This window comes from Mesitornis unicolor, unplaced genomic scaffold (assembly GCF_000695765.1).
Source record: "Mesitornis unicolor isolate BGI_N332 unplaced genomic scaffold, ASM69576v1 scaffold41547, whole genome shotgun sequence".
Classification (NCBI taxonomy): Eukaryota; Metazoa; Chordata; class Aves; order Mesitornithiformes; family Mesitornithidae; genus Mesitornis; species Mesitornis unicolor.
The window spans coordinates 59,245-73,672 of record NW_010195170.1 but is presented as its reverse complement, the minus strand read 5'-3'; the positions used below and the strand labels follow the sequence as shown (position 1 = coordinate 73,672).

The following is a 14,428-nucleotide window of genomic DNA, read 5'->3' as shown; positions in this document are numbered from 1 at the left end:
AAAGAGTTAATACTGAACAACCAGGGTTTTTACAAGTCAGTCATTATCAGTGGAAGGAGAGTCGTAGTATTATCCCTGGAGTTCACATATCTTTTCAGTCCTTCTGCCCTAGCATGTTTTTGGGTTTTTTGGATATGACATGTTTTCCCCTCTTGGAGTTTACTGAACTATTCCTGTCAGTGTAATGATCCCCAGCTGTTGCTTTAGCCCTGGCTATTTTCATGCTGGGAATGGGAGGAGGAGGAGGAGAGGAACAGAGGCTAGCTTGTTTACCACACTGTCATCTACTTCATTTGTCAAAAATCAGCTCCTATAATACTTTCTTTAGCACAGAGTAATACTAAAAGGAAAGAGATGTAGACTTGGACCTGCAAGAGCGAGGAGATGTAAGGACTCAACACATGCAGAAAACAAAAAGAATAGAAACTGGGTGTGGTGCAATGGGTGCAGCTGTCAGTGGCATATGCGCAGACAATGCTTTGAACTAGTAACGATACCAAGTAAAATTTGCAGTAAGTACTTTCCTGCCCTATCAACTGAATTTTCTGCACAGTTAAACTGAGCTTCATTTTCAATGGCAGTGGTGCTGGCGTATTGATAATCCCAGCAACTGGGAAAGATGTTAATAAAACTTGAAAAAACTTGTGTGACTTTCAAATTTTTCATTATTTGATAATTATACGTTAACTATTTTTTGAAGAAAATATCTCTATTTATACATTTAAACAGCAAATGACTGATGCTTAGACTTACAGGGAGCTGTTGAAAAGCAGATGCATTTTTGAAAACCGAATTATAATACTTAAACTCAGATTGCCTGTTCTGCATCCAGAAACAACTTCTGCAGTTACCAGGCTTGTTCAGAGTCCTTGCCAGACAGATGTCACTGTGACTCTCCTGCCCAAAGAAGATAAGGGTCAGTGACAGCTGTGGTTCCTGCTCATGTTTTTGGATCCACATCAGGCTGCCTGTGCAAATCTTATCTCGGTACTTTTATCATCTATAAGACCTGTCACTAGTCACCACAGATTTTTCAGCATTCTGTCACACCTGCAAGTCATTGATCAACATCTTAACGAATATCTGTACCAAAAATAAGTGTCTGCTTAGATCTTCCCTTTCGTGCCCCAACTCCCATCTATCCAGTCTTTTCTGAGCATTGAATTACTGATCTTGTCACCTGCTGCATCAATAAATTTTGCTCCAAAATGTTAAAGCAGCACATTTCTTGGCAAGAACCTCTGCAGCCTATGGTAGAAAACGGAATATGGCCCCTGTCATAGCTTGGGTTTATCAAACAAAAATGTGCAGTGAGCCTATGGGGCAAATTGTGTTCTTTTTTCTTGCAGGAGGTCTGCAAATGGGTGATGAATGATGTGCTGAATGGTACTAACGTGGAGCAGAACTCATTTTCTTTTTTTTTTTTTCACTTGGGCTAGTGGAAGTAGATACAATGTTTTTTCCTGGCAGTATGTAAAATTTACTAACCTGGTATTTCTTCAAGCTAAGAGCCAGACTTACCAGCAGTAGCTGAAGTCCATTACAATATGGGGATTACTGATAAGAACTACAAAATGTTTATTGCTCATCAGTTTATTCGGGATTTTTCCTGGTGTTCAATGAGATGGGTAGAAGAATTGTGCAGGTGACCTACAGTCAAAGTTTATTGTGTATATAATATAGTAAGCATTCTTCCAAGATACAAAGGTTTGAACTTTCTAGTCTGCAGTTCTGCCATCTAAAGTTAGACTAAGCCTGATGAAGCTAACAAGAAATGTGTGAGAAGGTCAGTAAGGAAGAGGCTATATTGCTCTGGGACATGGATTCTTTCCAAAACTGACAGTGAAAATTAGTGAAATTCAGACTTTCTAGACAATATCATTTTAATACAGCCCTTCAGAAGCACCTGTAAAGAAATTATTTTGTAAAAAATATAGCTATTTGAAAGTTTTCAATGGAAGTATCCATAATGGATTTTTCCCTGTGGTAGAGACAGGCATCTTCTGTTCCAGCCACGCTTAGAAAGACCTTGTTCTGTAGTCTCAATCCCCAAAGGCAGATCCTGGAACCGAAGCACAGACTGGAGTCTGAGGGCCTGTCACCTTTTTGAGGGTATTTCTCATAATGTCTCTGCTGCATCCTACCAGCTGACACATTCAACATCTTTTTGGTAACCTTCCTCCTTCCTTTGTTCAGGAGGAATTGAGTGATGCCCTCTGGGTGACAGAAGGAAGAGATTAAGATCCACTTTTGACACTCTCTGCATGGAGTTTCCCCAGCTGCATGCTGCTACTCGTTTCTCAAGTATTAAATGCATGGGGATGATAGCTGTGGTTTTTTGTAGGAATTGACCGTGGCAGTAACTCTGTTCTTTGGTTATTCGTCTCTGCAAATTTCACAGCACTGCTGGAAGCCAAGAATGTACAAGCTTCCTTTGCGTAATTTGGTCATTACAAGCAGCGTGTAACCTGTCCCTGCAAACAGTTGTGGGTTTTCTTTCTTATTTTGGTGAATGCTGTTTGTGATGCTCTTTTGATGCTCTCTTTCTTCACTTTCACTTTCCTAAGATTTCATGCCTCTTTCTGTGCTATACTTATGTGTGAAAGTCCTTCTAAGCCTGTTTGCAGCTGACACACTCTTTTCCATGCCCTGATGTCAAATTCTCCCTTTTCAGAAGTGGAAGACAACATTTTAGGAGTAGAAGCTAAACTCTTAGTACTTTTGTGCCTCACCGCAGGACTGCTTTACTGCTACTAATAATAGCTGTCACATTGACTGCAGGCTATTCGGGACGAGGATTGTGTCTTCATGTGACTGTGAATCGAACGACGGTGGTTGCAAACACTGTCACCTCATAGCTGTCTCCCCTGCCTCTTTGCTGGAGGGAGCAACGGAAAGGAAATGTGTCTGCCCTTCACTTGCTTTTGTTCAGTGTATTAGCGAGAGCCCACCTCTATTAGCAGTGGGAGAGAAGCTTCCACTGTGAGTAATGAGTGTGGGAGTACCTGCTGCTGCCTTGTGGTCTCCTCTGTGCCCTTCACTAGAGGACTGAGCCAGCAGTAACATTTTAAACATCTGCAGAATTTGCCCACCAGTTTCAAGCCAGTGGTCACACAGGCCATTCTGGGCTGCTGTGTTTTTTTAGTTTGCTGATTGATCTGTTACATGGAATTATATTACTTTGATATTTCTAGCTATGATAGAATTTAAGAACCACATTAAGCCTCATAGCCAGATTTGCTTTCAATGCTGTGGATCTTCCTTCATGGAAAATCCCAAGAAAGTCAGCCTTGGAGATCTGCAGTCCAGAATTTTGAAAGAAAATAAATATCCACAGAGAAGTAAAAATTAGTAGATAGTACTTAAACAGTAAAGAAGGTGTCAGACTGTTGCAGTACAAAGGCCAGGATCTTTATTTGAACCTCAGATGCCAAGATTGTGGCATGTGTTCTTTGCAGTCTTTGAGAGAACAGCAAAGCTGTTTCTCACTACCATGAATTAAAGAAATATGCTAATTCCTTGTAGCATCCACCTGAAATTCTTGCTAAGAGAGGATGCTGAGGCTTGGACAAAAGCTGGTGGCAGCAATGCTAACCAGATAGGGAAGGCTCTGAGCCTTTATTTTGCATGTAATGTGCATGTTGGGGAAAAACACTTCGGTGTCCTGTGAAATAACTGTCAGCACAATCAACCAGCTGAAGCTGGAAGATGATCAAGCTGGCTAATTTAAAATTATAAGGCCCAGCTTCCTAGTGCCCTATATAACTGGCTAATTACTTCTTCTAAAGAACTGCTGGTTTTGTATTTTAATTTGCATACTTCTAAGTGGTTTTTTTCTACCACTTGTAGAAAAACACATTTGCTCTCATTTGCATTTGGTTTCAGTAAATGAAATGTCTTTAGGTGGTTAAGAATCTGAAAGGGTCTTGGAAATATAGAATTATTCCATGTTTAAGTGGAAAACCCAACAACACAGCTCATATGTCAAAGGTACCCCAGCTGTTTTACAGAAGTTCTGTGGTATCTTGACCCTGAGATGATTTCTGTGGAGGGAGCTTTTAACTTGTATCTGCAGAGGGTGCCCTGTGGCAGAAGGAAGGCTGAATCATTGGGTCAACACCACGGGCTCTGAGAAACGCTTGATGAAATTTTGACCTTGATCTGCGAGGCTGTCAGTACGCTGGAGAGCTGTGCTGTAGCAGAAATTACAGCATGAGAGGTGAGCTATGAGGGAAAAATATTTGACTGTGTCTCTTACTGCTGAAAGAGGCATGGAAGGGTTTCCTCATCAATTTTGGTCTGATAAACATGTCTAATCAATCGTGTGTTTCATGGATGTGGCTTGGCACTGTCTCAAGACTTGATTTTTTTTCTGCTTAAGAGAAGCACCCAAAAACATTTTATCCTTTGAACTCAGAGCTTTAAATAAAATGAAAAAAATGTTCAGATTCTGAGGTATCTCCAAACATGTTTTTTCTTTTTTTCTTCTGTATAATATTTCAGAAGAAATGTGAACAACTCTCATGTCTCATCTTTAAGGAAAAGAAAAAGGTTGGAGCTTGCTCCTCTTATAGGCAGAGATACCTCTATCTTTACAAGAAAAACAATGAAATGGGTCCAAACTTGTTTTTCCCTTGTGTAGCTTGCCTTTTGTACTATGTACATTAGTAGACAGCTGTAGATCTGATTGCCAGGATATATCTACCCATTCCTTATTTTTCCTTGATTTGTCCCCATCTGCCACGTCATATTAAATTAGCCTGGAGAATTTCTTTCTAGGGCTTTCTTTGCAAGGTGGTTAAGGGCAATGTTAGTTCCTCCTTGTTTGTTGTTTCATGGAAACATATAAATCAGTATAGGCTGTGACTCAGGTTTGCACAGGGAGTTGGGAAATTTTCTCTGTTTTTCCCCCCTCAAGACTTCTCTTCCAGCTATAGATAGCAGCAATGAATGTACAGATGGCATCAAAAAGCACTGATTACAGATAACATTTACTGTATTATGATCACAGGGTCATTAAGGTTGGAAGAGACCTCTAAGACCATCAAATCCAACGATCAGTGATACTGGTGTGTCAATTTTAGGTAGACCTTTCCACCTAGATATTTTGTTACAGGTCATCTTGTTGAATCATGCGTGGTAGCCAGATTCCACAGATATGGATATGTGCCTCGTTATTCACACACTTAGTTTTCACCTAACCAGTACTACTGGGATGAAATGATTTTTTAAGAATCCATGCCCTGCATAGAAAGCAGACCAACTTGTTGACAAGCTTGTTGCACAATTTCCACGTGTTGCATATCTTACTAAATATACCGGGTTACATGTATTTCAAGTTAATTTCTTACAATCCTATTCTATTTCAACAATTTCAGTGAGTGCTGAAATGGACTATTAGGTGTACCAAGATTTAATGATAAGAGTGGGCTTCTATGCATTCAGTAGAAAGACCTATATACTACTAATAATACATCTGATTTTAAAATGTTAGTATTAAAGAAGACAAAGCTGGCATTGCATTAAAAAGCAGCAATTATTAAAACGTCATGAACCCCGCTAAATTTTACGTGTTTGATGGAAATGGCAGGGGTTAAATCACGAAGGAAGAATGTAAAACTAAATGCTGTAAAATGCACAGCAACTTCTACTCTTTATTTTAAATAGACATAAGAAGAACCCTGCAGAAGTCAGCATAACTTTCATAGTAATAATCAAGTTTGCATATATTTAGTCCTATACATGAGTAGCACCCAAAAAATAAACATGTCCAATTGTGTGCAACACTGAAGACAGAGATTGTCAATTTCTAAGACTACGAACTGGTTCTTCCTTTTGTGTCTGCATATTGTACCACCCCGGAACACCAATGCTGGCTTGAGCCTTTGAGAACCACCACCAGGAGTAACTATTCTGGCCTGTCTGGAGGTTAGATCATATTATGTCGTGATACTTGGACCATGCTACTGCTCTTGTAATGCTATGTCCTCACAAAACTAAAATTGCTGTAAACAGTGGCTTTATCTTCTAAAATAAACAGTTTTTAATTAATATTACTTAGATGGATTTCCACATTGTATCGAATTTGATAGGAAGCCTCAAAAATGACCTGCTGAGGTAGCTGCTTGTTCGGTGCTCATCAGGCGAGCGAGCTACCTGTGATAATACATGAAGATGGGAACAGATCCTTTTGCTTTTGGGAACTGATTTCTTCTGCTAAATTAACCATATCAAAGAATCCGTATTTGCTGTCTCCATTAAGAGAGCTATTTAATGCCTCATAACATTGACTCATTAAAAGATCATACATGGAAGTATTTAATCATCCTTTGAAAACATTTTTTAAAATTATTATTTTGTGTTTTCTCTTCCAGCAGCATCCTCCCAACATAAAGGGATTATTGCCCTGTACCTGCCTTTTTTTTAGTAGCTAAAACTAGTCTCCTGGAACACAGTCATATGGACAATGCTTCTAACATGTCAGCAGGCTGCATGTCATGTCAATGATTTTATATAACCCAAGAACATTTTGAGCTGTAGAAGCTCTGAAGAGTGTGATTTTATCAGAAACAAGCCCTTCTTGTCCTGAGAGTGAGAGTCAGTTAATTTTCTCTCTTCCTCCTCTTTTTGTGTTCTTAAATGATCAGTCACTCCTTTTACTGTACTTTTCAGCAGCTTTTAAAGGCTTCTGGGCGTTTGAGAGCCTGAAGGCTTTTGGAAGTGCTGGATGGAAAAAAACCAATCCTAGTGTTATGTGACCCACATTACACCCTTGGGCTATTACTAGCACATCTACTGTGAAGTATTTTGAAAGTTGTTGCTTTGGAGGTGAAGGATCTGTTCTGTTTTTTAAGAATCTCTTGATAGAGGTTTTAGGTCTACATCAGGCAGAACCATACTCCTGTTCTCACCTGTACAAATTTTTAATGCTCTCCAAAGCTTACTGTGAGGATAAGACAGAAAAGGTGGTTGTGAAAATAGTTTCAAGTCCTCTATCCTTGATCTGCCTTTGATGCAGCTGTGTGGCTTTCTTGGTTAAACCTCCTGTTTGGCTTTGTGCCTCCAATGGTCTCTGCTGGATAGGGAGTTTTTCAGTGTTCCTCAAACTGATAGGAGACACCTGTCCATCCAAGCATATTGCTGATTTCTGCAGTGCTGCTCAGAAATCCACTTTTATCATTCATGTGGCCTGCGATAGGGGACTGCTCCTGATCCTGGTTTTGTTTCCTGTTCAGGATCTGCCTCACAGAGCTCCTCTTGGGGTGTAGCGAGTGATCCCAATCCTCCTTCTCACAAAGAGAAGACCACAGCATGAATATAAATAAGTGGCTTTTGCCTCTAGTGTGAAAAGTTCTTGTAACAGTGTAAGAGACCAAAACAAATTCTCTTTCTATTCCTAACCCTCCCAAACTCCATTTTCTCCATAGTATGGTTGCTAAGGAAGAGAAGAGGAAACTGCCTGCATTTTAATAGCAGCTGTTGTTACTGCAGTATAGAAAAGAGGTAGTGGAATTGTGAGATAGTCTCAGATAGTAAAGAAATAAACTTCTGCTTAACTGTCCTTTGCCTGGGCTTGCTGCAAGCTATTATTTAAAATGCACTGAGATCAATAGAATCATATTGCTGTTATTCCAGACAACAGTGGATGCTTGCAGATTGTGAGGATCAATGGTGTACCTGCTGCTTCTCCTTCACCCCACAGAGGGACATGAATTTTTGGCATCCCCTTCCCAGAGTAGCAAACTGTCATATAATCCCTGCAGTTTGGGTGTCATTTACAGTCTGCTTCACTTAAATGCTTCTCTGTTAACTGCACAGTCTGCTTAAATGCAAAGCCAGCATGTATTCCCCATCAGCAGTTAGTGGATTAAAACACTGTTAGACTCAGAAAATTGCCTTTAAAAAAGGGCTCGAAAAGTTGGCTTTTCTTTGTTGGTAACCCCCATTCTAGCACATTCTGTGTGATGTGGGGGGTGCTGTTGACAGCACCACTAAAACACAGCTCTGGAAAAAAAAAAGTCCTCCATCTCAGCAATTTGTTATTTTCAAAATTAATTTTGACTATTGTATACTCACTCACTGATCGCAAACTATCATAGCTGTATTTTTCTTAGAGCTTCTTGTGGACACTCCAAAAAATTTGGTAATACTGACCACTCTTTGCTGCTTCTGTACAGAAAAGTGTTGCAACTGGAGTTTAGTAGATGCTGCTCTTGCTGGTGTATGAGTCAGAATCTAATCTGGCTTCCCATCGAAGCATGAAAGGGCTGATGCGAGTCAACATTTGTTTAGTAAGCAGGCACAGCTGAAAAATGCTCAGAGACCATTTTCTGGATGAGGGAAAGGTTTTCTCACCGATCTCCAAGGGTCTGAATGCAGTCCTATATGCAGGATATAACCTCCACTGAAAGTAACGGCCAATGTGCTGCATACCCCAAAGCTGAATTTGGCATTAGCTACTGGTCAAATGTGTCTACTTAATCAGAAATGAGAAAAAAAAAAGTCTCTTCTCAATGTAATTGCTATGGCTGCTGCAGGCTGATTGGTAAATGTTAGGTGGCTTCAGCCTTCACAGCGGTAGTTACGCAGGACTGTGGTATTCAAGTTAGAGGCTCCCGTGTTGCACAAACAGCTGTGGTGATTTTGTTCAGCAAATGTCCTATGTCATCAAAGTTGTCTTTTATTTAACCAATTAAGTTGGTTGCATATAGCCTATTGGTTTAGTCTAATGGTGTTACACAGATTGTACTGAAAAATTGAAAAATATGTGTGGGCAGCAAATGGTATGGCCTAGTGCCACCCTTCCTTAGGCTGTGGTCTCTGACCCTCACAAAGTAAACCCAGTCAGACCTACTCAATGCTAGGCCAGTGAAAATTCTAAAAAAATCTTCAACGCTACTGAAAGGTAGAGGTGTTGACCACCTGACTGGCAGGGTTCCAGCCCAGCTCATGCTGTATTAATGCTTTCTCGTGAGTTAAGTGGATGCTGTAGCACAGGACTTTCAAATAGGGTGTGCAGAGGTGTTGAACAGCATACAAATAAGTGACCGTGAACCCTTTTAGCATTAAAGTGCATAGTTTGCTTTTTACTGCGTTTACTTACGCTTGCACTTTCCTCAGCTTAGATAATGAAGTTAGGCTAATTTCACTTGTTCTTTGGTAGTTTCTCTTTCTAATCATGTGGTTTATTGATTGGGTTGCAAGGATGAATTTTTCTATCAGGCCAAACGCTTTCACTGAATTTACAAGATCGATAAATCTTGTCTATGAGCATACAGCCTATCTAGTTAATATGCCGTTTATCTCTTGCACTCTCCCTTTTTGCATGGGTATCCTAGCTCAAACTCCAAGGACTTCTGCCTCCCTCAGCCCCTCTATAGGGTTTTATTTGGCTTTAGCAACCTTCCTCCCTTCCTGTTCTGTGCTACTGCTCGTGCTGGCTCTTGTAATCCACCATATGGCTCTGCTTAATCATTACCTTGGTTGGGCGACCTTGAGTATCACTTGGGATTCCTTAGAGGAAAAGGTTTTAGAGAAATGTGAACAGAGAGTCCCTTTGGCAGTAAGTCTGTATTCAACATAACATGCACAGGGCCTCACCACAAGCTGCAGTTCAGAGCTCTGTGCTTCTCTTCTCTGGTTCTCAAAAAACAGGAAATGCAGAATATTTTTCAATTTGTGTCGTAAACCTGTCCTGGTATGTGAGATAGTCTCAAAGATGAGATTATTTTTTTCCCCTCTTGAGCTGCTGAGGTGCAGAAGCTGCAGTCTACTTTCTCTAATAGTTCTAGTCAAACTGTTTAATACAAAGCATGGTTTAGAAATAGAAGAGCATTCAGGTATGTATGTCTAAGGGCAGGCATGCTGTTGCAGATTTAGATGATGAGCTGCAAAAGCCACCTCAGCTCATCATAAATATTTGTTCTTGTTCCTGTTTACTACTAATGCACCCCTGTACTACAACTAGAGTTGTGAGTGTCCTGAAAGTGTCCTCTGTATATTGAGCCTATACTGCTCCGAGCTGCCACTAGCCATGAGTAGGCAGGAGTAAGCTGTGGTCTTGGAATATGCCTGTGGGTTCCCTGTTAAGGCAGTTTTATGGTAAGACGAACAAAAGATGATCATGACGTGCTGTATTTCACTAACAGTGTCACTCTGTGGACAATGTTATTTGTTTCTTAGTACAGCCCCTCCAATTCTTCTCTACCCCTCCTCTTAAACTGCTGGCAACAGTCTTCTATACAAGCTCCCAGATTTCTCTAGAATATTTTACTGCCTTGGACCAGTTCATTAGCGATATAAAAATCTTGTTCAAACTTTAACAGTAGTTCAGATCTTTTCAGTACTTGTGAAATAAATAAATTACGCCCATTTTCGGGTGGGAAAATCAGACAAGCATGTGAAGCCCACAGAGCATTGCATAGACTGTGACACAAGTTGAATGAAAGAGGTGGGTAGAAGGGTGCAATATGGAACTTATTTTCTAGCTAGCAGATACATACTCTCCTTTATATGACGTGATTTATTCTTCGTTTGAAAATTAATTTAAAGGTTCAGTACAGGGATAAAGGAAGAAGAACATTGTTGGTTTGTGATCGTAAGGTTTACACTCCAGTTTGTCTTTGAGTAACTTTGAATTTCTGTGGTCATTCTAGACCTTTGGCTAAGCTCCCCGTCCAGCAGCCTTGGATTGACTCTTGGGACATCTGTTATTCTATATATAGGATTCACACACTTGCACACGTAAACAGGTGATCTCCTAAATATATGAAATGGTGTTGGGAACTCCAAGTACTTATTCAAGCCAAAGTGAATTCAGGAGTGAACTGAAGTAATCCTTTTAGCTGTCCTCCCTGCCACAGAAATAAGCTGTATTGGAAAAAAAGTGCATTATATGCTGATTATAACTTGTGCTTAATATTCACAAATTCCGGGAATTACTTAGCGCCTATTAAAAGTATCCTGAAAATGACTTTTTTCCTATCCTCCAGTTTAGCCCTCTTGACACTTGCTAGTTTTTTGCTGTGAAAGAACGTAGCATTTAAAAATAAAAAAGGTGCATATAATGGGTAGAGAAAAGTGGTAGTAGATGGTAACTGATATAGAAATAAGTTATATTTAGAAAATTCATGAGGGAAGCTGAAGTCAGGAAGGGAATTTTAAGGCATTTGAAGAAGTCTTTTGCTGTCTGCCTGAGACTGATTTCTAATAAATCTGGGAACAGCAGGGAGACCTCAGAGGAGTGAAAGACCAGTGACATTTTGCATCACTACTGAAAAAGGGTGAGCGAGTAAAGAGTCAGTTCCAGGACAAAAAACCTGGAAAATGTGATAAATAATTAGATGGTGTAAGAATAGCAGTAAAATCACGTGATTCAGCTTTTCAGTTTGTGAAAACAGGCCTGCTCAAATGTGATTTTGCCATTTGGATACGTGAAATTTGGTTGCTAGGGGTTTTGTCTGGGTGTAATAGACTTTTATAAGGTCTTTAACTTAGTGGTGTGGTGTATGTTGGTTTTAAAAGGTGTCTTTGAAATTAATGAAGTACTGCTTAAGTGGGTTAAGAACTGACTGTAATCAAAGACAGAAGAAAAGCCTTTCTGGTTGGGATCAGCCCAGTGCAGTCTGGAACAAATGCAAGATGGTAATGGTGTGGACAGAACAAAGATTAGTGGAGGCATAAATAATGACATTTAAAAAAATGGTTTAGATCATTTAAGCAAACTGAGGCAGTTGGGCAAAATGTGCATAAATACAGATGAGGGCACCAAGGATCATAAAATGCCAGCCACACCTGTGTGTGGGAGTTTTTCACTGAAAATCCCCAATTCTGGGAGGTGAAAGGTAGACAGTAAATATCGTTGGAAATGGGAAGGAAAGTAGATGGTCCTAGCAAGGAAATAGCAAAGTGGCAAAAAGGGCTAACAAACATTGCCAGCTGTGTAAGTGGGAAGACGTAAGTAATAATGAGATTATCTGCGCTTAAAGCTGTGGAGATAGATGTGATGCTGCAGGTCTGTGCCTTGCTCGTATCCGTTTAGTGAGATGTGCTAATTTAGGGTATGGAAATGAGTCCCTGAAATGGCTCACTAGTGGAAATAATGCCACATCGTGAGAGATTTAATGTGCTGTTACCTAACAGGGCTGAAATCACTTAATGGCAAACTGCTGCTGCAAGGATGAAGTCTCACTCCCGCCTTATGTTAGTGTTAGCCAATACCTGGCTATACAGTCGTCCTCTTCAACTCACTGATGAGGCAGAAAACTATTCCCCATTTTCTTTGGGCTGTGGTCTCTGCCAAGTCTGTGAGTCCAGCAACCAGTCAGGGGAACACAAGAGATGGTGTGGGGGGTGAGAGATTTGACTCCGTCGCAGCAAGCTGTTAGCTCAACTGCTCCTGTAGATGTGTCATCACCTGATTTGGGTTTTGATCACTTCAGAACGAATCCAGCAAATGAAGAGCTCTGTGAATGGGCCAGTCGAAAAACTGTATTAGCCCTCACTCTAGAAGAGAAGTAGGAGTGCAATTGCAGGCTGGGTGGGAGGAAGAGTCTGGGACTACCACTTCTGTTTGCAGTTTCACGGCCAAATGAAAGGCTCGTTCCTTCCTCTCTGTGTTCCCTCCTCCTCGCTCTGGCTCTTGGCTGATCCCACACAGAATTAGCATGGTGCTCTGTACACCCTCCCTCCCTCTCTCCCTTCTCTGTACTAAGGGAAGTAGTTTTCTGCCCAGGGTGCATATATTAAGAAATCCTAGTTTGGCTTAAGAAACAGAAGAGAGGTAACTTGGTTGCACACTGTGTACAGAAGAACCTTCACAGGTAGGAAATATATTCTTACTGTCGTAAGCCTTTCAAAGAAAGGTACCTCAAGAGCCAAGGGAAGTGGAAGCTAGGCAATTCCAACTGAAAATGTAAGTGTGCATTTAAGTGAGGGTGATAGCTGCTATGCAAACAACCAGGGAAGAGATGGATCTCTGGTTAACTTCCTATGAAGACCAGAACCCTTATTGGAAGATGTATCTTAGTGAAATGCAAGCTGCAAATAGGAGGTTGAAAGAAACGGGTGAAATATGATGTGTGTAAGTAGATGAAGTGGTATCTTCTCCTGAAATTTTTTTGATCCCTACTTTAGGGAATGTACAGTATAAATTTGCCTATAATGTATGAAATTAATGTATTGGACAAGAAAAGTCCTTGAGAAAGGAAGCACAGGATTATAATGAGATTGTATTGTTGGACTGTAGAGTAGTTTTGCTTTCTGGTGGTCCCACTGCATTTGTGTGGACTTCTCTTATGTAGACTTTACAACAGACATAATTTTGACAGAGGAATTGAGATGAAAACAGTGAAGATGCCATGCCATTCATTCTATAATACTTTATGTTGAATATACTTAGGAGCTTGGGCTAGATTGCAAATAGAATTCAGTATCTCTTGAGGTTCACTCAGGTTGTCCCGAACTGACGTGTGTGTGTGTGCGCGCGCACGTGTGTGTGCACATCCACGTGTGATTTTTTCCTTAGGTTTTGTAAGGTCTCTTTCGTATGGAAGCTGTCCTTGACTGTTTGTAGAAACAATCTCTAGAACATTGTTTTAACTGTGTTGTGTAAAGGGAAACTGCTGTTATAATCTAAATGTAGAAATTATTACTGTTCCAGAGATTTGCATTAGAAAAAAAATATAATTGCATTTCAGACAGGTAAATTACTATTACTCTAAAATAAATAGGAAAAATTCTAGTGATAAGAGATTCCTTTTGCTGTGTTACAAAGGCACTTCTAGATACATCCATGATATTGCACTTTCATGAGGTGTTTCTGAAGGTGAATTTCTGAGTTGAGGAAGGAAATCAGCCTTGTAATTTAGAGTAATGACCAATAATTTTGTCATATCAATTTAATCTACACATGGTAATTAGAGTTTTCAGGAGTCATTAGCAGCTGGGGTGTCACTCTGTGTTTATTGGAGGACTGTCAGGCAGTGTTTCTCTTTGTTTGTTTTTTAATCTTAATGGTTTGGAAAGAAGTTGGTGCTCTAGAAAGAATTGAGAAACAAGCCTGGTTTTGCGGATTTTTATCACCCTGCAAAGACCCTGTGCAACTTCCTCTCCCTGTTGCCCACAGAAGAATACGGAAACCTGACTGCTGAAAGCCACTTCTGCAATTGCAGTGAGGCCGGGGAGCAGGGTGGGAGGGGAGGTCTTCTTGTTCTGCTGCTTGTTAGTGCCTTGGCATCCAGAGAAGAAAACAAGATGCATTTAAAAATGTCTCTTCAGTTGTTTCTCACACTGATGGGTTTCCTTCTCTTCCCTCTCTCTGCTGTCGTGCAGTGCTGCAGTTGAAGCTCCAGCAGCGACGCACACGGGAGGAGCTGGTGAGCCAAGGGATCATGCCGCGTAAGTATCACTTAAAACTTTTTGTCTTAGT

General features: G+C 40.5%; 1 protein-coding gene across 1 annotated transcript in view; it reads left to right on the top strand.

Moving 5' to 3' along the window:
- MKL1 (megakaryoblastic leukemia (translocation) 1) overlaps positions 1-14,428 on the top strand; it is a 45,420-nt gene that overhangs the window by 3,842 nt on the left and 27,150 nt on the right. Inside the window, 1 exon segment of the mRNA XM_010188029.1 lies at positions 14,332-14,397. Within this exon segment, the coding sequence (XP_010186331.1) occupies positions 14,332-14,397 (66 nt within the window).